Source organism: Theobroma umbraticum, unplaced genomic scaffold (assembly GCF_002168275.2).
Source record: "Theobroma umbraticum cultivar Fairchild unplaced genomic scaffold, ASM216827v3 scaffold_67.0, whole genome shotgun sequence".
Classification (NCBI taxonomy): Eukaryota; Viridiplantae; Streptophyta; class Magnoliopsida; order Malvales; family Malvaceae; genus Theobroma; species Theobroma umbraticum.
The window spans coordinates 3,419,177-3,447,137 of NW_018397262.1; the positions used below are offsets into that span (position 1 = coordinate 3,419,177).

Below are 27,961 nucleotides of genomic sequence, written 5' to 3' on the forward strand. Positions count from 1 at the left end.
TATTAATATTTCGCATGTTGTCATTATTCTATATGGTAAAGGATTTAATTAGACTTAACTTAATGATTGGTACATTCTTTAAAAAAATTGAAATAGTCAAAGTTTAAATCTCCACTTTAAATATATATATATATATATATTTGTAAAATCACACTTTTTACTACTAATTTTTCAAGCTTAGTCGGTTAAATGTTTTTACTATTTACTTTAATTAATTTTTATTTTTTATAAAAAAAAATCAATCTAAGAAAACTTAAATAAAAAAACGTCGGGCTGAGAATTAAAATGTATGTTGATTAATTATATGAACGTCCATGTCATAACTTCATGCTGTCATGTCATGTGTAATGTTGACACAAACAACCGATTTTAAGCCTGAAAACAGTTAAAGAATTTGTTGGTGAATTAATATATAAATATAACGGGGATATGATTACATTTTTGGATTTTTTATGTATTTTTCCTTTGATTATAGCTTATAACTTTTATTAAATGGTGATTGTATTTTAATAAGAAGATGAGAGATTTGAATCCTGCTCTTTAGATAGAAAATTATGCATCAACTAATAAATTAAATATTCGAATGATAAATGATGGTTGTTTAAACAAATAGTTAGACTGAATTTGAGCTTAAGGGAATATTATAGACAATAATTATTAATGCAGAAGCACTTAATAGTTGTTTTTTAAAATTGTGTTTAGTACTTTATAATATAATTATATTACAGGGAATATGATAGCAGATAATATGATTACAAAAAATATGATTACTGGTAAGATAATATTTCATCGTTTGATATATTAAGAAAAATGATTAAAATGTTAAAAAGATAATATTGTAACATTTGATTTGTAAGCTCTTTACTAGAATTATCACTATGTATTAAAATATAGATTTAATATACTTTTTATGTTTTTTATTGTAAATTTTTATATGATATCACCACTTAAATAAATTTTCTAACAAATAATCAAGTATCAGGCAAAATTGTGTTGATATTAATTAGAAAATAACTTTTTATTTGCTAGCAATTTTGAAAATTTCAAAATATATTGTTTTTATTATTTTGAAATATTCCTAAAACATTAAAAATGGAAATAATTCTTTTTGGAAAAAACCAAAAATGTAAAAAACCAAAAGGGATTTTTTAAAAAAAAATTGAAAGTAAAAAAAGAAATTTTTTTTATTTTTAAAAGTTTATTAAAAATTACAAAGAGGAAATAATTTTTATAATTTGTAAAAATTATGAGCATAAAGAAGAATATTTTCTATTTTTCAAAAATTCTAAAAATAACTTTTATTTTATGGATTTTCTAATCTTTTATAATTTCTTAAAAATAAAAATTATTCTATTTTTTATCCTTCTAGAATTTTTTAAATAATTAAAAATTATTTTTGATTGTTCTAAATTTTTTTTATAATTTCTACAAATTAAAAAATTATTTTTATGTTTTTAAAAATTTATAGATTTTTTTTCAAAAATTTTAAAAATATTTTTAATTCTTTAAATTTTTTTAAAGTGACAAAAATTAAGTTTTAAAATTTTAATGATTGGAAAATGGCAAAAATGTCAAATCAAGCTTGATAACATTGTAGAGTAAGTTGTAATATGAGATTATATCAGTTTTTTAATATAATCACATTACATCTGTTGACTATAATGTGATTGTATTACAATCTTAGGTTATCTTAATTTATTTTAAAACAAATGCTATAATGTAATTTAATTAAGTACATTGCAAGAAACATGGATGTACATCCTTGATACCAAACAACATCTTACCATGTGCAATTCAAGTTAAATTCAATATCCCAAATTCTTTGATAAATCTAATAAAGGGTTAAGACAATGACAAACATATGATAAGAAGTTTTGTACAATCATTTGTCTTTAATCATAAATTTGTCCTCTCTAATGTCTTCATGACAATTAGCTTCTCTCTTCCCCTCAATCAATCTCTCATTTCCAGCCTTCCTTCCACACCCACCACTCCATTATCATCTTATTTCCTTCCATTTCTTATAAATTTAAGTTTTGTGGCCTCTTTTTGGTCGACGATGAGACCCTTAAGAACATGTTTGTGCTGTCCTTGAAACCATTCCATGCATATTCATGTTTGGACAACTCAACACAAAACATACTTAATTTTTAAATATGTTTTGACCTTTGTTTTCTTTCACTAGTGGGTTTCCTCAATCATTTGTTTTTGCTCTTTTTTGTCCACTTTGTTCTATTTTATTATAATTAATTTCATTTGTCATTTCATGAATTTTGACCTTAATTTCTCTCTCTTTTTTGTAGAATATTAGCATATTAATTTTTTTAAAAAAATTTTGATAATTTATTTATGTAAGTGAGAATTTTGAACTATATAATAAAATATAACATTCTTTGATTTATCTCATAAATTTCATTTCATTTGTATCAAGATTCGAATTAAAAAATTTAAGTTCTAATAACCTTATAGTTTCCTTTTAAAGACATATTCTGGTGCCTTTCATTTCATATAAAGCTTGACATGCAACATTTGGCAAATAAACATGTTACAAATTTTCAACAAGATATGGCTAAGCCATGGGCATGAGTTCATTGAATGTGAAAAACTGATTGTCAAATGTCTGGAGACAAGAGCCCATATCTTCTTGGTTGCAATTTGCGACTTTGCAAAGGCCAAACCGACCTTTTGTCCACCGCCCAACTACTGTGTATTCCCTACACATACACGTGGTCCTGTGCCCTTATACTTTTCATTTGTCTCTCAATAATAATCCAAGTTTCACCCCCACGATTAACAAGTTACACCTACAATTTGATAACCAAGAATCCGGAGCTTGACCCCCCATAAACCATATCCCACACATCCAAAAGGCAATCCATCATATAATTGTGTTGTGATTGCTACCATGTTTGGTACCAAACTTCAATCCCAAAAATCATATTAAAAGAAATTCCAATGTGCTCGATAGGTTTTGCAATTGGATGAGCCTACAAGATGCGAGCCACCGGGGTGGTGCACGTGATGGACCCCTGGGATCCTACCACACCCTGGCTCACGCCAGACCACAAACATACATGAAACAAATCAGCTGTTCTGAAGGATTCTTTCTGGTCATTTTTTTTTTGATGATTTTCATGTCTAATCCATGTCGGCTCCGGCACGCCGGCTTTCAAGCCCGACGGTGCGAATGAGGTTCCGGACTGACACATCGCAGGTGGAGAATGGATGTGGCCCTACGGAGGGGAGGGGGACTTGCTTGGGGACATTGTCACAATCCCCTCTATCTCCAAGTTGTCATGATTTTGGACACAATGAAGCCACAGTGACTTTTACATTGTCCCCTTTGACATACCAACCTTTTTGATTTGAAACTTTGGCTCTTTTAACTGCTTGGACCAAAAGCAAAAGGGGCTTATCTTCTAACTGTGTTGACTTATGGTGCATTGAGGATGATATTGATGGGGAAAGTTTTTCCTTTTCTTATTCCATTTTTTCATTTTAAGTCAACTAGGCGAAAGCAATATAACACACCTCCCAAGAGAGAAAAAAAAAAAGGTTCCCATGTGCTAGCTTGCTTGGTTAAAATTGGTAGGTTTCTTGCAGCATTCAAGGGCCCTCAAGTTCTGAGTAAAACGCAGTGCTGTTTCATGGAAAATGCTGCTGCAGAGATTTTGGTGCTCCAGGTTAGTGGCTGTACCCTCTCTGAGCTGGATTCATTGGCCTTGTTACTCACCGGACAATTAGACATGTGGGTTCAAGGTTAGTGGCTGTACATACGGGAGCCATCATTTCTATGGCCAATCACTCAAGTTATTGATTACTGAAGTTCTAAAGTCCAAGAAAGAGAGATTCTATTAATGATGCATTGCATTTTAATTCTCCAAATTATAAAAATTAAAAAGAACTTATACTTGTCTGGCTCCAAGAACATGCCACAACGGTTCCAACTTAAGAATCCTATTTAGCGGTTTCAGGTTAGAATTCTGAGATGGGAGAGGGAGAGGTGGCCTACTTAAGAACATATCTAACAAAGGAAGGAAAGTATTCATGCATACACGCTCTAGTTAGTTTGGACAAATCAAAAGAAATTAAAAGGACTGTTTCTTCATTGTAAGAACAGTACCTAGTAATTGCTTACAATTTTCCTTTCCTCCTGTAATAGCCCATCTTACATTTCCGCATTAAAATTTCTTTGTCTCAAAGCCTTAATTAGCAGTATAAATCATGTTTAGTGTATGCTCATTATATGACAAATAAGGACCCATCAAATAGAAAAATATCGGTGCTATTCAAGTGAATTTTAAGTCATAAAATCGTGGATCATCTTATCTGAAAATGATTGTAGCCCTACCATTGTCGGATTTTCTCCCGTCATGAATTAATGGCATGGTTATTGGTTCCTTCCCATGATTAATTAGAGAAAATCACAATCTAATCAACCTAAATAATGCAAAAACACAGTGAAAATGGCACATGTATTTTCTCCGGGGATCTTCTTATCATATCATGCTATAAAAATGCATGAATATTTTGCCCACCGGTACAATTTCAGAGAAAAATTTGCTATGTTAATTTGTTTTCTGGTACAAAAGCTGCTAGTCCTTAGCAATGCAGGGTCATAAATGCTGTTCTTGGGCATATCAGAGAAGATGGGTCCACAAATCTATGGCATGCTGGAAGCCGTTCCCTGGTCCCTGTTTCTTGATACAAGTTGAGTGACAAAAGCTCAAAAATATGAAAAATAAACGAAGCTAAAAGAATATAACTTGTAGTAATTATTTATACCTAATGATGATTAGTTTCTGCTTATCATTAATATATACTCTAAGGGCAAGACTTAGCTGATCTTTGTGCTTCTCTAGTGTAATGATTGATTACAAACTAAATCTGAAAAATCCAACAGGTTGTGGTCATGGCTGTTTTTTTGTAAGCCATTCTAGGGTAGTAATGGACTGAAGGATTACCAGTTGATGACTATCTGCTTTTGTAAGTAATAATTCTATATAATGAAATGATCATTTTTAATTTTAAAAAAAAAATCTGAAAAATCCAATTTAATAGATTGATAGAATTCAGCTTATCTAGTTTTAGTTCTTATTTTGCCAATTTAGTGGAAAACCTCACAAATTTCACTTGAGAATATAATTTTTCACCTAGGTCTTGCTCTTGGGGAAATTATTTCCAGCTAATGTAGATTAGTTACAATCTCAGTCTACTTAACAGCAGCTCATTTTCTTTCCTTAATATTAACTATATATTAGAAAGAAAGCACTAAACCATGGTTTTGTTTATTTTATATATAGGATTGGACGTTTGGATCCTTTCTTTTCTAGTGTTTGGGTTCAGAATATTTGGTGGATGATGTATCATTAATGAATTGATGAGTGACCAATGGTTTAGATGATCCCAAGCAAAAACATAAGACTTTTCTTCCCTTCCACTCTATTTTCTGCATATGAAGATAGAACATGGTTTAGATGAATCTAAGTAAGGTCATACAAAAAATTCGTCGATTGTACATTTTGTCGCTTAATTTTACATGATGATCATGTGGAAGGAACCTAAATTCCCTACCTGAAAACATGTTCAATATCAGAAATTTGTTACTTTTTCCCCTTTGGGCTTTCATTTTTGACAAAACCAACTTCACTGGAGTAACAGTCCAAATGACAAATTCATCTTTAAATGGTTAATTGGAGCTTGTACTCCGAGCCTTATGCTAGCATTTTCATGCGAAGACAGCAGGAGACATTGATGTTGGCTGTATAAGACCACATTACTCACGTAGAATTACTACAAAATTTGATGTCATAGTCAATTGCACCACATGTCTATGTATGTAGATAGCAAGTGCTACCTTTGCTTCTATATAAGAGAGGCAACATATAGAGGTTGTTATAGGCAACAAAGAGAGATTTTAAACAAAACCTTATAAGAGTCTTAGATGGCTAGGATTTCTCGCAAACATTTTCTTCTAGTTGCTTTTTTCCTCCTTTGCTTCAGCTCTACAACTGCTAGAGGTAATTAAACTTTGATCCTCTCATCAAATTGAACCATCAATAATTTGAATATGGAGAGTTCCTAATTAATGAACTTTTTTTTTTTTTGTGTTGACAGCACAGAGTTTGCCAAAGGAGGCTAGGGAAACGGAGAAAGGCCACGATGATCAGGTGCTCACTGCAGCAACCGAAGATGGAGCATCTAATGTTGATGAATTAGTAGCTGTGGACTACACTCCGGCAAGAAGGAAGCCTCCAATCCATAACTAAGGAGATTTTGTAAAACAAGTACCATAGCTTTGTTTAGGCATTAATTTTACTGCAATCCTACGTTTATATATGTTGAGTGTATGTGCTTAGTATTTAAATATAGCAGAAGGAATAAAAAGATGGAAGAAATTATTTACATATAGAAACGAGAATCCAGAATTGATCATTGACACAGTGTGTGTGTGTGTGTGTATGCATTGATATATTACCCTAGCTAGGGTTTATGCATATCTATCTTCTGAAAGTTAGGGTAATGCAATAAGTTTCCTAGAGTTGCTTTGGCAGTATTCTTGTTATTGAGATGCCTTGTATTTGTCTAGTGCATGTATACATCTACAACTTTCCTCAAGTAGTCTATAAATCAACATATTGCTTTCTATAAATACACAACATATTGCTTTCTACCGGAAAAATATTAATGTTGCAACATCACCCGGAGGACCAATAGTGAAGTAATATTTTTATATGATTTACATATATCAAGCAGCAAATAACACAATATTGAGTCCAAATTTTTGATGCATTTTTATGCATAAAATTGTATGTATGATCAGATGGTTTTGTTTATGGTATGCTACTAATTTGTAAAACCCTTGAGAAGTCTACAAATTGAAACCTTTTTAAGTGAAATCTCCAGAAGTGTGTGCTTGAGAGAAAACAGTACTACTAACTCCCTATTTCAATAAAGAAAAGATCTTACAAACTAAACAACCCTTCTTTGAATTCTAGCCATAAGAAAAAAGTTCATACACTTATTTTTTTTGTTAATAGTTTTAGATATATATATATATATATATATATATTGTGCAATCATGTATGAAGGCTGTTAAAATTCTGCTGTGGACAATGAATTATATAGTAGTAGTATTATTTGATTGATGTGAAATGGAGCATGTAGTGTGAGCCCTTCTTCTTAAATGATGAAACTTCATTTGAGAAAAGTATGTGCAAATTCTCTCCTTGCAGCCCTTTCCTTTGTCAATTACCTCTAAATATCTGGTTTCAGTGGTCAGGTGCCAAACCTGTTAGATATTCTATAGAAGACATAAAAAATTCGTTTTAAAAAAATTCTACCAAGTAAAATTTGGATGACTATCTTGAAGCTAGCCTCTTCCTGCAGGTAATTTGCCTTTTTAGGTCATTTAATTTGTCCAGCTAATGATGTCCTTGAGAAGTAACCCATGAAACTCTAATGGACAGCCACTTTGGGAGAATTGGAATAAGCACTGATTTTTCCTTGGTCAGATCATTGCTGCACTTCTTGCTTCTACTATATTAGATCATAACATATTTGGTCATTACCCAAATTTTCCTTTTTTTTTTAAATTTTAATAGTTGGAGGAAGAGAGATTTAGATTTGAGACTTTCTTTTCCTGGTATGCAAATTTGAGACTTTTTAAGAACTAATAGCAAAATCAATGAGAGAAAGCTGACTCAAGCTTCATTTAGTAGCAAATTAGGAATTATATATCAAGGTAAAAGTAAGTCAAATGAATTGAGCCACGGATTAGTCAAGCAAAGATTTGAATAATAATTTAAGTAGATTATCGAGTTAACTTTTTAAGTAGCAAGATCATATATTAATCAATAGGCCAAATACTTAAGTGTTAGTACATTAAAATTTGAGTAATCTTAATTGTTTTTTGAAAATTTGATCAAAATCAAGTTTAAATTTAGCTATTTAAGTTTATTAATTATTACTAACTAATCTGTTCATGTTTCCTTAATAACAAAAATAAAATAAATTCGAAAAAGATAATAATTATGTCAAGATAAATCAATCAAATCTCTCTATCTTGCAATTAATTTTAGTGATAATTAAAGAAAAGCCAAGAACTAATAAGACATGATTCAATTCATGTTGAAGGTGGCATAGGCAAAAAAAAAGGCTTAGAAAATTTTAGGTTTGTGATTGTTTTGATATGGCTCCTAGTTATGTCCACATATTTGATCAAATAATTTGTCAAATTTTCCTTTCACCAGAAAACAACCCCAAGACAAGATGGAGGCCACCAATAAACAAATAGTATCACCAAGTCAGGAAACCCCATCTTCTCAATTAGACAGCTGCTGATAACACAGACAAGGGCTATACAAATTGAGGTCGAGACACAATTATGGCTGGAGAATTGGTTTCACAGGCCTTTTGGCCATGGAGTTTGGCCCATGATTTGCATGCATTCCTGTGAATTTGTGATACTTATATTCTTCATTCTCAGCTCTTTTGCGTATGACAATGATTTACATCGAATGTTCACTCCTGTAGGACAGGATAAAAGGGTTAGCCTAAGTAAACGGCAGAGAAGGTTGGGTAGAGTGGCAAATCATAGGAGCAATTGAATGCTTCCCAACAAGCACAAAATTCCCGCATGCCTAACTTACCCTCTGTACGTCACTGCCCAACTCCATGATTATTTAATAATTCTTTTTTATTTTTATTTTTTTATATCTTCTGCTAACAGAAGCAAAGTCATTTTAAAATTACTGTCATGCAGATGCTACTCCCAACAATTATCCTCCATTCTTGATCCCGTCCCTACACGTGTCCAGCAGTAAAATCATTGGGAAGAACATCCTATACTTGGGCCCCACTTCCCAGGCAAAAGATAAAGTCATCTCTTTTATATTTTACTAATTTCGTTTACCCCTTCAAGGTTTTTCAATTTAATAAAGACAATATTAATTGCAAATTAACATGTGTATGTAAGCACTCTTTAACATTCTACTGATATTATTTAAAGAATATTATCTTATACTCGATTTCTAAATTTTATTAGGGTAATAAAATTACATGTGTCGGGTGCTTTATTAAAATATATTTATAAAAATTAAAAAAAACACTACAAACACATATTAAAGTGATATTTATAAAAATAGTTTTTTGTAATTAAGGTGCCTTTTATTTTAATTTCGTGAAAGTATTGTGCTAAATTTTTAAAATAAAAATTTAACTAATTTTAATTAATATTTTCCGATTGAACTAATTTGTTGGTAATTTTATCTCTTAACTTTGTTTCCACGACCAAACTGACCTCAAGTTTAAAAAATTAAAAAAAAAAAAAAAACAATTAGCCAGTACAGTACAAAACTCCCGACTTCCACAAATCCGACGGTTGAAAACAGATCATTCCAATTTTGTCACCACTCCCCATAAACAATACAGGGAGTGAGCCCCACACTCTGTCCACTTCCCAGCAAATTGCTATGTGCCACGGGTCTAAAGTGATTATCAGTACATTTGCTTTGGGTCTGAGCAGACCAGACATAAAAATTTGCCAAAATCTTAAAAAGTGGAAAAAGAAGTGTGAAGGCAAAGAGGTGTTGTATAGAAGGAGAGAGAAAGATAGGAAGACTGTTGTCTTTAGTCTTACCATCTGAGGAATCAAAGAATCTTTTTGAAGGAAAGAAAAACAAGTTTAGAAGAAGAAAGAAAAAAAAAAAAATTTACTGTTTGTTGGGTTTTGTTTTGTTTTTTTTTTTTTTGCTTCTGCTTTAGATTTCTTCTTCAGGTTGCATGAGAGAGAGGTATGAAAGATTCAAGCTTTACTCAACTTTGCCATGATTTCATTTAGTTTGTACTTCTTTACTGTTTATTTATCTATTTGGGTTTTTTGAATCTGAGATTGTAGAAATGAGTGGTTTTACTTGAGTTTGCGTTTCTGTTGAAGAAAAGTTGGGTGTTTTGGCCAGAAGATTTACTTCTTGGGCTACTTCTTGTTTCTAGCTTTGTGCTGGAAAAATGCTTGATTTAATGGGTTTTTTTTGGGGCATTTTGGGTATAGTGTAGATACAGACCTGAAACCTGAACTACTTGGAAATGGGTTAATTTTGTTTTACTAATGTGTAGGTTCAAATGGGGAAATTTCTAGTTTTATTCTCCTGGTTTTGTATTTTTTAAATAATATTTTATCTTTTTGTGCTTGATTCAAGTAACTCTGGCTGAAATGTTAGTGCTTTGGGGATTGCAAAATGTTTTCTTTCAATGATTTAACTTATTGTGCCTGATTAAAGATAACTATAGTTGAAACGTTTGGTGCTTTGGGGGAGTGAGATTGTTCAGCTAGACGCATTTACCAGGGGAGAAATGGTCAAATAATGATGGTAAATTAAATAATTGTTCCTTTTGTGTTGAAAAAAATTTCACTTCTAGGCCCTTGCAAGATATTGTAAAGATGGTTCCCCCCTCTCTCTGCAGTGCCCCATTTCCTTTCTTTTTTGTTGCTTTCTCTAAACGCAAAATATGGAAATTTTTGCAGCTCATGCCATTAGTCTAGCAGAACTGCTTGTGTAGCAATAAATCCTCTGTAGAAATCAGATATGGATAAATGATTGAACCCTTTCAGGAGAAGTTTGAGGTAAACTAAATTAAGGTTTTTTGGTGCTCTGATGTGTTAATACATTGTTTTACAATCACAACTGTAGATATATAAGTTTATAAATCAATAGAAAAAATAAAGTTTAGACAGTGGGAAGATGAGTGTGACTTATCTTCATATGGTCATAGCCTTATAACTAGCAAACTAGAGTTGATTGAAGCATTGCGTTAGTTTCTATTATTTATTACCTGGTGGAGCAACATTTCTGAACCTGTTAGTGAGCGACTATTGCAGAACTGTTAAGGTTGAGCAAAGTTCTTCTTTGTCATCCTATGGAAGAGAAACCTGATTGTCATGGTTGTGTACCCTTATGTTTGTTAATAGCTCAAATTTGGAATCTTGTCACCTTTCCTGCTAATTTTATTCTGAAATAGATATATAATTATACCTTCCTTAAGTTTTATTGTCTTTGCTTTAGTAGGTTTAGGTATAAAATAAGCATAGTTTTGCCTCAACTTGAGTTCTCCTTTAAGGACCAACCCTCTTCCCCCCAATCCCCCCTCGCCCATCGGTATAGCTGAGTTTGATTGCGCTGTGGCAAGGAGGGGCTCAATGCAGATTGGAATTCGCATGCCTCGTTTTCCATCTTGAAAACTTCTTGTTATAGGATGGATAACTTGGAACTGAACTCGCTTCACTAATATCTAAGCTTGGGGAGTTTCTGTCACTGAGTTTTGTCATATAAAGTTATTCGTTCTAGTTTATCCATGGGCTTGGGTTAATTTTTCTGCTGCCAGCGTTTCCTTTCTTTCTCCTGCATTACGAAAGAACTTGCTAAGGTTTGGTTGCAATTTTTCTTCTATTGTACTTAAAGTCTGGAGAGAAGTAATCTGCTTTTGTGTTTTAATGCAATTTGTTGCTGCAGAATATACAAAGGTAGAATGTCAAGCAACTTCTTTATGCTTAAATGCATATATTTATTGTAACTCTGATTGACAGTGTGTTTTTTATATAGCAATCTTATGTTGTGACCTAACTAGTCAGAAAAATTTTGACAGGTTTGAATGGCACAGCATGATTTTGATATTGTAATTTAAGTTGCTGGTGTGGATGTTGATTTCATTGGAGTTATGTAGCTTTTGAAGAATACCTTCTGGATATTCAATTTGGGGGCAAATTGGACATGAGAATGCTTGTGGGGACATGCTTGAGCCAAGGGAAGCTGATATACCTGCATTGTTTCTGGTCTTGGTGGTGCTTCCTCTGGTTGCTTACTTCTTACTTGGGAAATGGAGTGAGACTTCGAAGAAACGAGAGAGGATAAGTATACTTGCTCAGATTGCTGCTGAAGAAGCTCTTAGAGCAGAAACAATGGATGCTGCCAGTGTTATTCCTCTTGTTGCTTCTTCAAAGAATGGGCTGCATGTGTGTGCCAGGTGCTTTGGTCCAGCAACAACTCGCTGCTCCAGATGCAAGGCTGTCAGATATTGGTATATTCTAGCCCTTAGCAGCTGCAATGTATTTTGTTTAGTACTGTGCTTCATTGTTGTTGAATGCCCTTCTTGTTCAAGGAAGTAAAATATGGAATTAAATGCTAGATAGCAGTGTTTTGGAATAAAAGTCCACAGTTAGGCTAGAGTTTCATAAATGACAAATTAGATCTGGTCAAAGTGTTTCTGCAATTTAGTTATAAGTTTTGTGCAATATTGTCTTGTTTATTATCACTCTGCAAAAATAGATATTCCTTGTGGTTGCCTGCTTAAATGAACTTTGAATAATTCATTACAGGCATTTATATGCATGAAGTAAATTCTATAATATTCTAAGGGAGCTTTTCGTGCTTGATGTCTGATGCTGCAGTAATCCTAGCTGTGGTTTGATTTATTTTCTTATTTTCATCCACCCATGCATTCTAACTTTCCTAGAGTTTGTATTCAGGCTTTCTTTGGAGACTTGCTAGGGTTCTTGCTCTTCCTTAACATTCTTTTTCATTTTGGCTTAATTACCTGATTATTCTTAGTGTTTCACATTTCAGTTTATTTAAGAAGGTTTCATCTGCATTCATTTTGTGTAAGCATAACAACTAATCCTTATCATATCAAAGCTAGTCTTGGAGGTTCTGAGTTGGTCTTTTTCTTTGAATTGGTGACCTTTTAGTCTCAATAAGTTGTCTAAATCCAAAATAACCTGCAGAAGATGATGCACTTTACTATTTTTTGGTACCTCTCCCTCCACCCTCTTTCACCATAAGGGTAGGTGGGGATTGGGGAAAAAGAAGGAAGGGAGGGGTAGGGGACGGTGACATTGAAGTGTTAACGTAAGAATATTTGACATAGTAATACAGGAGACTTCATTCATGATTAGTAGGTTTAAAAGTTCCCATAAGAGAGTTATCATATTGTTATAGTGCAACCACCTTACAGAAAGGCGTATATATAGAGAGATTACCATAGGACTTTCTAAGAGGAGAGTGAATGAATTTCCAAGCTTAAATTGGTATGAAGTATATTGAAATAATAAATATGGAAATATAATAAACTAATAACTAAAAGCCATTCCTTTTATTCATACAACAGTTCAAACCTTTTGTTCAAAACAGTCTATTAATAGAACAGTTCAAAACAAACTGCTGTGACCAAATCTTTTCTTCTGTCTAAAAGATCTTGAATAATTTTTGAGTTACTAAAATTAGAAATTTCTTTACAGTAAAATACATTTATTGATTATGACAGGAAACTGGTCATAATAAATTTTAAGAGATGCAATAGATCAACAATGGAAATCTATTGGTGCTAGGAACGGCCATATATTTGGTTTTGATGAAATTCCTTTGGGACCCAACTTTATGTTATAATTCATTGATTGGTAATGTTTCCCATAGAAAGATTAAGTTTATGAATCAAATGTACCCTACATTTTCCTTGTTTCTCATTTCATGTAAAGCAGTGTCTAAACGTCTCTGCTCTTCTGGATCCTGACCTTTTCCATTTCAGTTATGGGTGTCTGTCTCTTCCATGAAACTGTCGAATGCATATATGGTCTTTTTGCTGGATTCTCCAAGTTCACATCAATTTCTGATCTCTCTTTTTTCCATATATATCACCTTGACCCACCCTTTCCGCATGAAGTTTCTTACTTTAAAAATGATGACTTGTATGCAGTTCTGGGAGGTGTCAGATTATTCATTGGAGGCAAGTTCATAAGCAAGAATGCCTGCAGTTGGAGAGTGCAAGCTCTTGCTCATCTCCTAGCATTGCCTCAGTTGAAGAATCTGCGCTACACAGTGACAACATGAATTCACAGTTCTTTGGGTACATTAATAAGCAGGCTGTCATGGAAAAAGCGCCTTTAGATAGTATAAGTCATTGTCAAACCACTGGTGTATTTGCTAATGGGGATTGTTCTACAGTTGATAACGCTCAAGTCTGTGCACCAGAGAGAAGAAATACAGACAAGAGAATTTCTCGTAAATCCAACAGAGAAATGCTAAGAAGAGAGGATGTAGCTTTATTTGATTCTTGCGAGGAAATCTCAAGGAATCGAGCTACTAGTTCAACAACGAATAATATTTCTTCAAAAGAGGCTTTTATAAGGCAAAAGGTTCTTATCTGCGAATTTGTTTATGTAGAATGCGTTAGCTTTTTCTTAATCAGGTAGATTCTGATAATTACATTGAACTATTGGTGCAGTCAAGAACTAGTGGCTTTGTTGCATCAGAAGAAGGCATCTCAAAACAGCATAATGCTGATGGTTCTAACATGCATATTCATGGACAAAATGCAAGAACTGCCATGCATGAGAGTCATAAAAATCAAAGTCAACGTGGCAACATATCTGAACCAAAAAGCAACTATGAATTTTCTGGCCCACCATATTCTGCAAAAGGTGGGACAAGTGCTCATGAAGCTGAAAATGCCTTTGTTCTGGGTGCAGAGAATTTAGTCAATGGGGAATTTTCTTTTAGTGATGAACCAGTAGAGTTAGACTGTTCTGGGATGACAGCACTAAAGGAATGCACAAAAGCCAGAAGTTCATTGCATTCCCTAGAATCCAAAGTCTCTAAATCACCAAAATTAGCAGTGAAAGTATCTGGGGAACAATTAAGCCCTGAGATGGAGAGGAAGGGACAAATTCCAGATGAATTAAGTAAATTTTCAACTTTTTCTTCTTGATATTTAGGTGTTGCTTTTTGTGGCGTTTCATATTCTACATTTTTCATGCAGAAGTTTCTGGAATGACAGGTGCCATACTGACACCAGGAATTGATGGGCCTGCTAACATGGGAATTAAGGAGATGATGCGTTTAAGGAAGTCATCAAAACTTGCTAGGCAGGATTTTTCTGCACTTTGTGGTGAAAGACGTAAGAAAATAAAGGTCAGTTTCTTTACATTTATCTATGATTGTTATCCATTGCATCACTTCCATTTTGAGTTAAATTCTCTTATAGGGTTCTTGAATTGTGAACAGAAAACTCTGACTATGATCTGTTATCCTATTGTCTCAGATGCTGTTTCCTTATGAAGAATTTGTAAATTTTTTCCAGTGTGAATTCTTTGACTTATCACTGAGGGGCCTTCTAAATTGTGGGAACAGGTATTGCTATTGTTACTTCTATGGTTGTACCTTCTGCTATATATGCCATCAAACTTAGGAATATGGTCTTCAAGTTAAGAAATGTTTGTAGTAGTATATGTCCCGAACTAAAGAAAGAAAAATACTGAAGATTGACGTCTTCAATGGCATATTAAGTATAAAACAGAATGAATAGTCACCTCAATACCCTATTGCATTTTATTTTCTTGATTTTACCCACAAGAGCTAGTTTAGGTGTACCATACTTCATCTGATTGGTAATTGCAAAGTGGTGTATTGACAGAAGACCAATCAAAATGTAATTCATTTTGGATTTTGAAAAGAAGGATGACTTATTTGTATTTGTATACTAAAAGTAAATCCTAAGGGCTTATATTTTATTGCACTGATGATTGTTTTTGTTTTGCAGTTGCTATGCCAATGCTGTTCTGCAGTGTTTAACCTGCACAAAGCCTCTCAGCATCTACCTGCTGCGAAGATCACATTCAAGAGCCTGTACTTACTTTTTTGTGGTTCACTTGTTTGTTATTTGTACATTAATAATAACGCAAATATTTTACACTGTTCAATTGCATCAGAGCTTACTTTTGCATTATATTATAGGTTATGGGAAAGATTGGTGTCTTATGTGTGAGCTTGAGCAACATGTAATGTTGTTAAGAGAGAGCGGAGGCCCCTTGTCACCTAGTAGAATCCTTACACACATTCGAAGTATTAATTGCCAGATGGGTGATGGAAGTCAGGAAGATGCACATGAATTCTTGAGGTCTACAATATTCGCTAGCCAATAGCCCCCTGCACCCCCTTCTTTTCCCCTTGTATATGTGTCTAGATTTGTTAGTTTTGCTTTAAACTTCCACACTTTTACTGTAAGATTGGAATTCATCCCCTTGCCACTCTGAAAGTTGAGTTGTTGTCTGTTTCAGGCTCCTGGTTGCTTCAATGCAATCGATATGCTTGGAGAGATTAGGTGGGGAACGCAAGGTTGATCCCAGGTTGCAAGAGACAACATTTATACAACATACTTTTGGAGGGCATCTTAGGTCAAAGGTGTCTATAGCTATTTTATTTTGTTTAACTTTTATCTTATGTTCTCTCATGAAATATTGTTCTGCTCCTTTTTTACGTTTTTTTTTTTTGACTTTTCCTTGGGCTATGTATAATGCAATCTCCATGTAATTAGGTCAAGTGTCTTAGATGTTCTCACGAATCAGAAAGATATGAAAACATTATGGATCTTACATTAGAGATATTTGGTTGGGTTGAGTCATTGGAAGATGCACTAACTCAGTTTACAACACCTGAAGATTTGGATGGAGAAAACATGTATAGATGTGGAAGGTGTGAAACCTTGTTTTAGTATGTTTTGTATTATCTTTTATTATAATAATCATGTAACTTGATTTAACTTGCTTAATTTACTGGCTTTGCAAATACTTTTGTCAAAAGGTGTGCTAGTTATGTTCGGGCTAGGAAGCAGTTGTGCATACATGAGGCTCCAAACATCCTGACAATTGTCTTAAAGAGGTTTCAGGTATGACTCTGCTCTACATTGTACTCTCCTCTGTTAATGTCATGTCATAAATGCAAAAACATTCCCTAGAACTTGCTCTTTTGGTCTATAGACAATTAGGTTTGAGTTTTGGTCCGGTGGTTTACAAGCTGCTTCATAACTATGTTAGCAACTTACTCAACTTAAGCAAATGTTGCTTCTGTATAGCCCTCAACAAATAGCAGACAAGTCAGAATTAATTTTGAAGGTAGACATCGTATGTCTGTACTGTTTTAAACACACCAAAGTGTAAAATTGGTTTCCTTTTCATTAGGTTCTTTATTTGTGGAACAATTTGGGGATGATAGGTTTGTGTGTCTATCTATCCTTCCTGCATTGTAACCTACTTTTGAAATATTGCATAATATTGTTTTTGGTTTGTTCATTGTTTGACTTGATCGTTTCTTGATGTTGCTGTTGCTTAATCAGGAGGGAAAATATGGGAAAATAAACAAATGTATCACTTTCCCTGAGATGCTGGATATGGTTCCGTATATGACTGGAACGGGTGACATCCCTCCACTTTACATGCTCTATGCTGTTGTGGTGCATCTGGATACGCTGAATGCATCTTTTTCTGGACATTATGTGTCATATGTAAAAGATTTGCAAGGCAACTGGTTCAGGATAGATGATACTGAGGTAAAGTTATCTCCTCAGGTTCAGTGCAAGATGATTGGTTATACACACGAGAATATATGGTTTTCCTTACTAAAATAATCCCGTGTTGATTGTTTCTTAGAAATACAGCTGCTCAGTGAAAATATATCAGGACTGTTGTTTACTTTTCTTCTATTTATTTAGAATAGGTGAAAGCCATAATTCTGTGGACATCCGTCTGCATGTCAATGAACTGTTTTTTTCCATATATTATTGATCAAATTATTTTTATTTTTGCATTTTCTTTTCTCTTGCTATTAGCTTTATTGAAAGGAATCTCATCATTCGTGCTTGTATATTTCATGGGCTAAAATAGCTGATTTATACAATCAGCATGATTGTTTGCATTTTTAAAATATGTTTTAATTCTAACTGTTTCATTTAGATTCTCTTTTGTTGCAATGGGATTGAAATAAGGTTTTGGCTCCCCCTTCACTTACAGGTTCATCCGGTGTCAATGAGTCAAGTGATGTCTGAGGGGGCTTACATCTTGTTTTACATGAGGTAGATATCTATCATTGCTAGAGTACTTTTAGAAATACCATCTACCTTTCCCTGTTTTCTCCCTTTCCTTTTGTCCTTTGTTCCTTTTCTGGGTTTCCTATCCCTGTGTATCAATTAGATCTTGTTGCAATCCTAGGACTTCTTAGCAATCTCTTCCATTTAATTCAGATCAATCTTCTATCTTCTCCAGGGAAAGAAAGGATTAAGATATCTTATCTGATAATTGCTTTCATGGTACTTTTCAAAAAAAAAAAATTGCTTTTATGGTGTTTCATATTGTTTATGTTATCATCACATACTTAAGCTGCGGCATTAAATGTTGGAACTCTAGTCAGTTTTCTTGCTAAAATAATTTCGTGGATGTTCCTTTATTGTATGAATGTTACATTTGACTTCCTCTCTTCAAGTTCTGAAAGTATGTAATCCATTTGAAGGTCTTGCCCTCGCCCTCAAAGAGCTTTCACTGAAAAGAGCATGCAGAAGCAAGCTCCAGCCTCCACTAGGCACACCACCTCAAAATCTGAGAAGCCGTCACGGCCAGAACAAAGTAAATCCAGTAGCCATTCTGTTGGCCCCAAGCATTTTTCAGATTTCAGGCCTGAAATTGCTACAGGCTGTAACAACTCTAATGGCATTCTTAGGCAGAGTGCAAATAGTAACATTCACCCTGTGATGGAGATGTATGCTGAACCTATCAGTATGGAGTTCTCTGATGCTACTTCTAGTGATTGGTCCCTTTTCACTAGCTCAGATGAGGCTTCTTTTACAACGGAGAGTACTAGAGACTCTTTCAGTACTGTGGACTATGCTGATGCAAGCAGTGGAGATCCATTCTCAATCTTCAACAACTTGTATACTCCAGAATCCTCCTCTTGCAACACGGTTTCGTGTAGAATGTTTTCAACTAGTAGACCCCTGACTAGGTATGTTTTAGAGGAGAAGGGTTATGTTTGGGATTCATACTCATCAGCCCAACCTGTGATTACAGTTCAAGAGAACTTGAAACAGGTCGGTAATTCTTTGACCAAAATTTCTTTGGATAGTGACAATGGCATGTTTGTAAAATATGGGAGTAACCCAAAAAATACTCTTGATAGAACTTATGGTCATTGTGAACTATAGTTTGTGGAAATTCCAACTGATTAAATAGTGACTTAGCCAGGTAGAAGTGTTGCCTCAATTTTCGTTTCAATGCTTTGTTGATTGAGGCATGTGGATCGTATTAAAATACCCACGGAAAGAAATATTCTTGTTATTTCCCCAAAATATTTTTTGAAGATTGTATAGTGCCAGCATTTCCCTTGGGCTCCAGCCCCTGTTTTTTGAGTCTTATATCCGATCATGTTCCCCCAGTTTAGCTTGTAGGACAGACTGAAGCTGAATCCATGCTAATTTTGAGAAAGTTATTTCCAGTTAAGCAATTTTCAATTTTGGGAACATACCGGTTACAGGACAAATGGATTCTAATCCCGGTCTGCAGATGGTCTCCTCCCTCAAAGGAGGGTCCATGCATGACCCTGGGGATGGTTGATAGTTCTTCCTCCCCATTGTGAAGAGAAGCAGCAATGTGAAAGCCATGATTGTTCCGCATCTGATATATAGTTTTTACAATTTGTAAAGCCCTTGGAGATGCTGGATCTGGTTATTTGCCAGAGTATATTTGTCAGTCCTTAGTAATGTGTTGCTCTAGATTGTGAAATTAGGATCATAAGATATACATCGGTTGGAGCCCATGGATCTGGCTTTCAAGCTAGCAGAAGAAAGATTATCCAAATGAAGAAGCGCTAGCTGGAGGATGTGGCCTCATTTTGCATGCATGGTTAGATCAAATTGTTGAAAATTCATATGGAGTTTTAAATCTTAAGTCTTCAGTATAAGATGAGAGCCAGATTTTATTGATCAAAGCTTTTGCAGTTAAAACCATTTATTTATTCAATGCTACATGTTACATACAAGATACTTGACCCTCAGTTTCTCATCTCAGACAAAGTTCAGAGATTTAGAATATATACTCAGTTCCTCTAAACATACCATTCTCGGGAGCACTGTAACTTGTAGTTCTAAGATTAGCCAAGTTATTTTCCTCCAACTGTCAACTTAAACCGGCAAGATTTCATCTTCCATGTCAAACAACATCCAAATCTCATTTACCCTGTCATTAAATTCAAATGGAGAGTTGTACTGTGCGACCGTATAAACTGAAGTGGCATCAGCTTTCCGAGTCTTCTCAATAGCAGCAGACCAAGCAGTGCCTTCAAGACTGGCTTGCAAGGCAGCAGCCTCCTCTGCAACATTATAGTCTGTTACAAATCCACTGAATTGCCTTACGGCTACATAGGTGGATTTCCATCTTTGGACATGGAGGCCTTCGGCTGGTGGAGGGTTTGCCTGGTTCACCTTTGGGACATAAAAGCTGACCGTAAATGATGACTCGCAGAAGGGTCCATCGCTTGGTAGAACTTCAGTTAACACTGGAGCTGTCATTTCTATCTGTTCCTCGTATTTGTTCTTTCCCTGAATGTAGTTAAATAGCCTGCAAGAAGAAGTAGGAACCAAATTTTTAGAACTTCCATGCATTCTTAGTAGCTAGTTTTGAGAAACCATGAATGTGTTTGGAAGCAAGAAAAATAAAATTTGAACAACGGATGAGTATATCTGCGAAGATGGATTAGGTTGGAGAGTGGAGACAAATGAAAGTAGGAGAAAATATGCTAAATTTAACACCAATGCACATAGAAATTCCAAGTTCTCTTGGATTTTTCAGAGATTCTGTTATGGAACAGGGTGGTTCTGTTTTCCACCTGCTATTCTCTTCCATTATCAGTAGCAAAATCTGAGGTAACATAAGGCTCAAATTACTGGTCTCCAGAAATCAAACAAATTGGTTTTGTTTCAATCATTATACACCAAAGTTAGGGTGAGTCTAATGATTATAAAGAGGATATGAAATGATGAGATAAAATAAGAGAGCTTAATACAGTTCTTGAAAGATTGGAAATCAATTACATAATCTACCCTTATCCTCAAAGAAATATGAACATGGTATTTGATAAGAATAATAGTATTAATTCATAAATTTCTGTGTGAGTTTCAGCAACACTCTACAAGACATAAAATTAATGAACTAATATCTGGATAAACCCATAGAAATAAATGGGGTTGATGGGTGTGATTTTTGTATATATGAATAAGGTAAATTACTGGCAACTTTTTGCAGGCCAGGTTCTGTCAACTGTACCCAGGCTGATGCCCCCATTGTCGGGTTGCAGTGGCTTGTTTTTTCAGGGGTCTAACCTGCTTTTGATTGGTAATAAAATTAATTTTTTTAAAAAAGAAATAAACAATGAAAAGAAGTTAATTTAGGAGATGAGAGACAGTAATCTTACTGAAGAAAGCCTGTCCTGGTGGCCTCAACAAGAGAAATATCCTGAATCGGAGAAGTCGACATCCAGACGGTGGAATTGTATCTACGGATCTCATAGCCATTGCCAACTTGAATCACATCAAAACTCGGGCACTCTATGCGGTTGCATGTCGGTGGGAATATCCCAACAGTGTTCTTGCTGGTTTCTGGCAACAGACCGATGTTCGAGAGCAGACTCAAGACAAGTGATAGCTTGAATGTGTTGAAAGCAGCCATTTGGTGAAGTTTCTGTTGGCAGTGGAAGTGAGTTGATGAGTTTCAGTTCAATGGCTTCTTATTCGGAAAGAATCATTGTCCGTCGTCCACACATTTATGATAAAGTGTTTGAGAACTCAGCTCCCCTCAACGTACGTGGCAATCAATTCATTTTTATTTTATAATAATTATTGAAAATAAAGATATCTATTGATACTATTTAGTATTTTCATTTTTACAATTTTCTATTAAATTTTCTTCCAATCAAAGAATTCCTATTTAAAGTGGTATTTAGCCTCTCCTTACAACGTACACTTTTGTCATTCTTGCAGTCCTCCTGCATGAAGCCCAAGCAACCCAAGATTTTTCAAATTTCTGCAACCCCATCGTCCAAACCCTTTCTTGAGGAGGAAGATACAACCTTAACCCTAAGGATTCATCTATGGCTGTGGTTTATTACAAATTCAAGAGCTCCAAAGATTTCCATTCCATTCCCGTTGATGGTCCGTTTATCTCAGTTTCCGAGTTCAAATCCAGAATCTTTGCTTCTAAAAGATACGGTAATGGCAAAGATTTTGATTTGTTGATCTCCAATGCCAAAACCGATGAACAATATGCCGATGATTCCATCTTAATTCCAATACAGACTTCCCTTTTGATTCGCCGCATTCCTGGAGTACCGGTGTCACCCATTGTTATTGGTGAAGAAAAACCCAAGATAGAAAAGAACCCATCACCTGCTGTGAAAGATCCTCAAGAAGAAGGACGCTTTGATTCCCATGATTTTGGACCTGATTCCGATTTCATTCTCATAAACTCAACTGCCAATCCAAGCAATACCCATTCTAAGGAAGACAAAATTGATGATGGGTTTAAAACTTTATACGTCTTTGGAAAGGGCCGAATCCCACAACAGGGCTATGTCTGCCATCGATGTAAGGTGGCTGGACATTATATTCAACATTGCCCTACTAATGGTGATCCCAATTATGATTTTAAAAGGGTTAAACCTACAACTGCAAATTCAAAGGATTCTGCTTCAAGTTCTGGTAGTTCTTTTGGTGATAATATGATACCACCTGAACTTCGCTGCCTTTTGTGTAAGAAGGTGATGAAAGATGCTGCTCTGACAAAGTGCTGTTTCAGAAGCTTTTGTGACAAGTGCATAAGGGATCACATTGTTTCCAAGTCTGCTTGTGTTTGCCAAAGGAAAATAGTGACCGGTGATGTTCTGCCTAATACGACTCTTAGAGATACTATCAACCGAATTCTGAATCAATCCGGGAATAGAAATTCTTACAATGGTGGAACCAGTTTTTCGATTCAGGAAAGTGCATCTGCTGCATCAAAAGCCGATCAACGGACACAGATGATTGTTCCCTCACAACATACCTCAGACAAAGTCAAGGGGCCAACATCGAAAGCAAGTGTCATGCTTGGGGAAAAAGAAGAGCAACAGAAGAAGGTAGTTTCGGGCAAGACACACAAGGAAAGGAAGAGGAATATCTCCAAGATGCCAACATACCCACAGAGGAGAACGTCCCAAAATGTTGGAGTTGACAGCTATATGATGCCTCCACACTACTCTGCCTATAATCCATACTGGGCCGGTATGTATCCTGGATTTATGTCACCTTATGCTGCTGTTGTGTCACAAAATCAGATGTTCACTGCCTTTCCACCAGAGAAGAATCCTGCCGAGTTTGGATTGGATGCAAAATTTGCGCAACCCTCGAAGAAATATAAAGCATAGATTCATGTCAAGTTTGACTTGTGAAATATTGGCAGTTATGGTTATAGGGACAACAGAACAGTTTTGTATTTCTTTATTTTTGCAATAAAAAAGTACTTATTTTCACAAAATTATATGTATTACCTTGCAGTTTCCTTCCCAGGTTCTATAATTCTAGGTAGTTGTAATTATATGGACAACAGAGCAATTTTGCCGAGAGATTAGAAATTTCTGTTCTCTGTGTTCGCTAATTAAATTATTCATTTACTCCAAAAAGGTATTATTCTTTTGCAATTTTCCTGTCAATTGTTTATGAATGCATAGTTACCTTATTGTGATATGCTGAATCTGGGTCTAATGGGGGCTGTGTGGGGATTGCTTATTCTGGCTGTTGGGTTTCTACAGGGAGGCGGACTCTATGTCAGTGGTGCATTCTTGGTTCTGTTCGCTTATGCTTTCTGTTTGGTGTGATGTGTTTTCTTCAGTTTATGATAGTTTGTGTAAGTTAAGGTGTGGATCTGGTCTTACTGTGTCTCTGTCTGGTCTGGGCAGTGAAGGCTTTATTCCTTCCTGTCCTGCTGGTCGACTTTGACGGTTTCTTGGCTATGTCCAAGAAGTTGAATTACTCTACATAGTGGAAGGGTACTAAAATAAATGAAGGATTATTTACCACATCGACCTTAAAAAAGCCAAACACTTGAGTTTAATTGCTTAATTTTCTTTTGTCTAATTTTAACAATTAAACATTATTATAGAAGTCATAAGTTTGAAATTGTGAAGAGAGAGCTCAAAGGCTATTTATTTACTGCATATCGTGGTGTATTTGTTTCTTACATTCGGGCCTTTGCATATTCCTCAAATTGTGGTGATGGACATTCAAATGATAATAAATGTGTTGCAACTCGAGCCAACTATGAAAGACAGGTTAAAATTCAGTCAACATTCATGTGCAAATTAATGGAAATATAATGAACTCGTTCAGCCATTCAGCTAGTTCTATTCTAGGGCAATTATTTCTGCAAAGAAAAGAAGCTCCCTGCTTTTCAAGTTGCTGGAAGGCTCGTGCTTTTCAAATTCTTCTTGCCCTTTTGAGCCTTCCTTGGTATCCCCAAAAGGTTCAGACATATGCAGAGATAGTATGATTTACCTGCATCGAGCATATGCATATTGCCTTTCGCTGTCGTTTTACATCTATTTCATTCATTATATTAGAAATTTCTGGAGCTAATTGTTATCTTTTAATTTTCCTTTTCTTGAAACAGTAGCACTAGGAAAACTGGATTAATTCATTTTCATGGGTTTTGCTCCTTTAAATATAAGATTCCTGATCACTTATGTGTGCTGCTTTGATAATTTTCTGCTTGGCACTGGTTAATCAGAAGTTGACCAAAACATCACAAGCATAGCTATTGCAGCAGGAGTTGGCATCTGATCAGTTCCACAAACTGGCACAGATACAATCTGTTCATTTTTTTGTGTTTGTCCATCTTATGATTTTTATGATTTTGTTTGCATTGAGTAGCATCTGTCCAACATGACCAAAGTATACACCGTTTTGTGCCAAAAAAATGAGAGTATACACTGTTTACTTCTATAATATAGTATAATTGGATGTTGCAAAGCCTTATCCTAGCTAATTAAATAAGTTAATGAAATAGTAAATAATCTTAATTATAATATGATTGGACTTCAACATTAACATAAGGATAAGTAGAAGAAGCCAGCAAAGGGTTAGAACAGGATAAACAAAATAAAAATCAACCTCGACACTGGATCAAAACAATGCAGGAACCTTAAGCAACTGGGCTGAAATTACTATTAAAATGACTGTTGGATTCTAGTCCACCTTGAATACAACCTGAGCTTTGCAGCATTGAGCATTCTAGTCCTGTGGTAAACTTCCTCGAAATTTCTATTAAAATGATTGTTGGATTAGTTAAATATGTTCTAACCTTGTTGGCCATCTCTAGAATAGTATAACGATTTCCTATGAAGCTTCCTTTGAAGCTCTAAAATTGTCCCAAAATTTTTGTTGGAATCTAGAATTCGACCGTCTTCACTCTATAGTAACCCTAACTCCTCAAGTTGTCATTTATTTACAATTAATTTATACATTCATGGTGTATGAAACATATCTAAAATATACCAGTCCATGTCTATTGCTTTCTATTTTATTTTATTTGCCAATTGTACACAGTACTATCCAGTTCATAGGAAAACACAGAACCTTTTGATGTTTCCCACAATTCCAATGCTTCTAAAAGCTAATTGCTATATATAAATGATTCATCTACTTTCAATTAATCCTTGTGAAGTCGGCAACTTGGAAAATTAAAGATGAGTGGAAACATTGCCTTCATCATTGTCATCATATTCTTTGTTAAAATCGTGCTTTGGGTTGTAATTGCAAGTGCAAGGAAGAAACGCCGGCAGCAAATCAAGCTTGATAGGCTCAAAAAGAAAGCTGAAGCTGCCGCTAAAGCTGCTAGTGATGCAGCTGATGTTTTGGATGTTGCCCAAGAAGCTGTTGGCGGTGGTGCTGGTGATGGTGGCGACCACAGTTTAGATGTTGATGTGGATGTAGACGATGATAAGTACTTCATCTGTTGTTGTCTTTGTCTATGATTGCTTAGTATTTCATAATCTCATGAGTCATGACCTGAGGCAACTTATAGTAAATATTTTATTATTTAAGAGAATGGAGATTTAAACCCAATCCTTATATATAGATTTCAAATATAGAAATCCTCTACTTTTGACCCCTCCTCTCTTGAATTCTTATAGTTGATATAAAAAATTAAGCTCCCAAATTCTCTCAATATTTTTTAAAAGGCATTTTTATTAGCATTAGAGCCATTATACCAACCACAGTGTCTCTATGCTGATTGCTAAGAGACTTCAAGTGTCATACAAACTGGCCTGTGTAAAATTTGGTTGCCTTGCGTGATTAATTAGCCACATTTGTTTTGGTTTGGCCCTTTAGACATCTCCAGCCACTCAATTTCAATCAATTTATAAAACAAATGTGACTAAACCATAGAACAAATGCAAAAGAAATAGGCTTCCTGAAAGAAAGCACAACAGAGAAACAAGAGTTCATACTCCCGCAACCATGAAGACAATGCTGTTGCTTGACTCAGATTGGTCTATTGACTCTGTGCAAACAGTAGATTGTTAAAATCAGAGGGTTTTTTTTTTGTTTGTTTTTAAAAGTCAATTAATAATCCGGATGGAACAAATGAAGAATAATAGAGAATGTTATGTGCTTTTCAACAATTTTGCCATTATTTAAGGGTATGTTTTGTTTATTATCAATAAAGGATATATATGTTAACCATCAAAGCACTGTAAATGTTCAAAAAAAATTGAAAATTCAGAACTTCCAAAGCTCTATGACCAGTGTAGTGTTAATACATAAAAAAGATAAAACATTACATAATATAAATTCAATGCAGGGACCATCAAGTTCAAGACTGATAAATATAAGCATTTACTTAAGGGTATATAAAATTCTTGGAATATATTTTTACCACAAGTTAATTTCCCAAAGATGAATAAAATAACTTTTGAAATAATTAATTTTGTTAGGGATTCAAATCATGCTAAAGTGATTATGCACAGCAGAATATTATTAAAATTTTAATCTCCTAAGCTATGGATCACTTTAATTGAAGTTAATTTAGAAAAACCACATAAGAAAGATTTCGACATATATGAAAGTTTGATATCTGCTTTTTTTGGTGGAGTCCTCATTGGTTTTTTGTTTTTGACTTTTCTACACTAACTAAGGCTTATCAAACCATAGCAGCATAATTGTCTTGCCTCTAATGGTGATCCATATTGTGATTTGCTAAAATCTCTTTACTAAGAGTGTGTGAATCTTTAAGCTGAAGTTTGTGCTAACAAACTCTCAATTTTCAACTCTTTTGTGTTTCTCTATTTTTGACTGTTATCCTATCTCAACATATGAGAAAATAAAATAGAACTCTTCTGTACGTTCAAGAGGTGGCTAAAGGATTCTTTTATAGAGTGAATTCATATATTTTATATCCATCAAGGATTAGAAATGTCTTAGGCTAATTGGGTATTTTTTTAATGCCCTATCAAATCATATTCGATTTAGCCCAATACTTAATTGGATTAAGCCTCTATTAAGTCAATTAGATCACATCCAATTGAACTCAAATAAATTTCAACAATTTACCTTATATGTGTGACCCATTATGTACCCAACATATTGGCAATAAATACAAATTAATTTAACTAAGAATTTATATTTATATTTATAGATCATGAGTGGCATCTAGCAATACATCATGACCACCCAAATGTCAGAGAGTCAATATGGTTTGACTAACCTTTCAGTGTACAATATCTCAGTGTAATTTAATCTTTTATTATATATATCGGATAAAATAGAAAACCTGGCTCAGTGTCTACTTTCTAACTTTTCCATATTAGTCTTGCAGCTTGTATATTGACCTATCAAGATTGCTTTGGCCAAGGACTTTTAGTCAATATAAGCTAGGAGCAAATGAGATATGTCCCTTTCAAATCACTTAAGGTGATGAATTCTCTTTGGACTTCTCATTCATCTTCACATACTTCATGCCATACACAAAAGCACATTGTTTAGGCATCTGATTGCCTCTAGACCTGTAGAGGTAAAATCAAAGCACGACAAGTCACATACAAGATGATTTGATATAACAAGT

The 27,961-nt window shown here is 34.6% G+C and overlaps 4 protein-coding genes across 6 annotated transcripts; 3 read left to right on the forward strand and 1 right to left on the reverse strand.

Moving 5' to 3' along the window:
- The first annotated feature begins 5,905 nt into the window (after nucleotides 1-5,905).
- LOC149526983 (protein GOLVEN 2-like) lies at nucleotides 5,906-6,593 on the forward strand. Its single transcript, XM_089784160.1, has 2 exons — nucleotides 5,906-6,020; nucleotides 6,118-6,593. Exons 1-2 carry the CDS (start codon nucleotides 5,945-5,947, stop codon nucleotides 6,267-6,269), a joined length of 228 nt encoding a protein of 75 aa, XP_089640286.1. The 5' UTR covers nucleotides 5,906-5,944; the 3' UTR covers nucleotides 6,270-6,593.
- Nucleotides 6,594-9,533: 2,940 nt separating this feature from the next.
- On the forward strand, nucleotides 9,534-19,087 carry UBP15 (ubiquitin-specific protease 15). Of its 3 annotated transcripts, none has more exons than XM_021431818.2 (14): nucleotides 9,534-9,794; nucleotides 11,644-12,075; nucleotides 13,747-14,185; nucleotides 14,275-14,731; nucleotides 14,812-14,960; nucleotides 15,091-15,179; nucleotides 15,589-15,674; nucleotides 15,783-15,945; nucleotides 16,106-16,229; nucleotides 16,363-16,520; nucleotides 16,629-16,713; nucleotides 17,161-17,373; nucleotides 17,834-17,895; nucleotides 18,330-19,087. In XM_021431818.2, the coding sequence occupies exons 2-14, from the start codon at nucleotides 11,789-11,791 to the stop codon at nucleotides 19,015-19,017; spliced, it is 3,000 nt and encodes a 999-aa protein (XP_021287493.1). In that variant the 5' UTR covers nucleotides 9,534-9,794; nucleotides 11,644-11,788; the 3' UTR covers nucleotides 19,018-19,087. The 3 variants fall into 3 exon arrangements, with proteins under 3 accessions (XP_021287493.1, XP_021287495.1, XP_021287491.1); XM_021431820.2 differs by having other exon boundaries at nucleotides 14,827-14,960; XM_021431816.2 differs by having other exon boundaries at nucleotides 9,535-9,794; nucleotides 14,809-14,960.
- A 153-nt stretch (nucleotides 19,088-19,240) lies between these two features.
- HBP1 (SOUL heme-binding family protein) lies at nucleotides 19,241-21,616 on the reverse strand. The gene is made up of 2 exons (XM_021431821.2): nucleotides 21,282-21,616; nucleotides 19,241-20,428 (listed from the first exon to the last, which is right to left on the reverse strand). Exons 1-2 carry the CDS (start codon nucleotides 21,533-21,535, stop codon nucleotides 19,993-19,995), a joined length of 690 nt encoding a protein of 229 aa, XP_021287496.1. The 5' UTR covers nucleotides 21,536-21,616; the 3' UTR covers nucleotides 19,241-19,992.
- Nucleotides 21,617-21,956: 340 nt separating this feature from the next.
- LOC110419935 (E3 ubiquitin ligase PQT3-like) lies at nucleotides 21,957-23,267 on the forward strand. The gene has a single exon (XM_021433070.2). The coding sequence runs from the start codon at nucleotides 21,957-21,959 to the stop codon at nucleotides 23,265-23,267; it is 1,311 nt and encodes a 436-aa protein (XP_021288745.1).
- The last annotated feature ends 4,694 nt before the right edge of the window (nucleotides 23,268-27,961 follow it).

What these genes read in the sequence shown, in the direction of transcription:
- LOC149526983 (XM_089784160.1), top strand. Translation starts at nt 5,945, where the DNA reads ATGGCTAGGATTTCTCGCAAACATTTTCTTCTAGTTGCTTTTTTCCTC. An exon ending in CAGCTCTACAACTGCTAGAG is followed by an intron (nt 6,021 to 6,117) that starts GTAATTAAACTT and finishes TTGTGTTGACAG; the next exon opens with CACAGAGTTTGCCAAAGGAG.
- UBP15 (XM_021431816.2), top strand. Translation starts at nt 11,789, where the DNA reads ATGCTTGAGCCAAGGGAAGCTGATATACCTGCATTGTTTCTGGTCTTG. An exon ending in ACAAATTCCAGATGAATTAA is followed by an intron (nt 14,732 to 14,808) that starts GTAAATTTTCAA and finishes TTTTTCATGCAG; the next exon opens with AAGTTTCTGGAATGACAGGT. An exon ending in AAAGACGTAAGAAAATAAAG is followed by an intron (nt 14,961 to 15,090) that starts GTCAGTTTCTTT and finishes CTATTGTCTCAG; the next exon opens with ATGCTGTTTCCTTATGAAGA.
- HBP1 (XM_021431821.2), bottom strand. Translation starts at nt 21,535, where the DNA reads ATGGCTGCTTTCAACACATTCAAGCTATCACTTGTCTTGAGTCTGCTC. An exon ending in ACCAGGACAGGCTTTCTTCA is followed by an intron (nt 20,429 to 21,281) that starts GTAAGATTACTG and finishes TTCTTCTTGCAG; the next exon opens with GCTATTTAACTACATTCAGG.
- LOC110419935 (XM_021433070.2), top strand. Translation starts at nt 21,957, where the DNA reads ATGGCTGTGGTTTATTACAAATTCAAGAGCTCCAAAGATTTCCATTCC.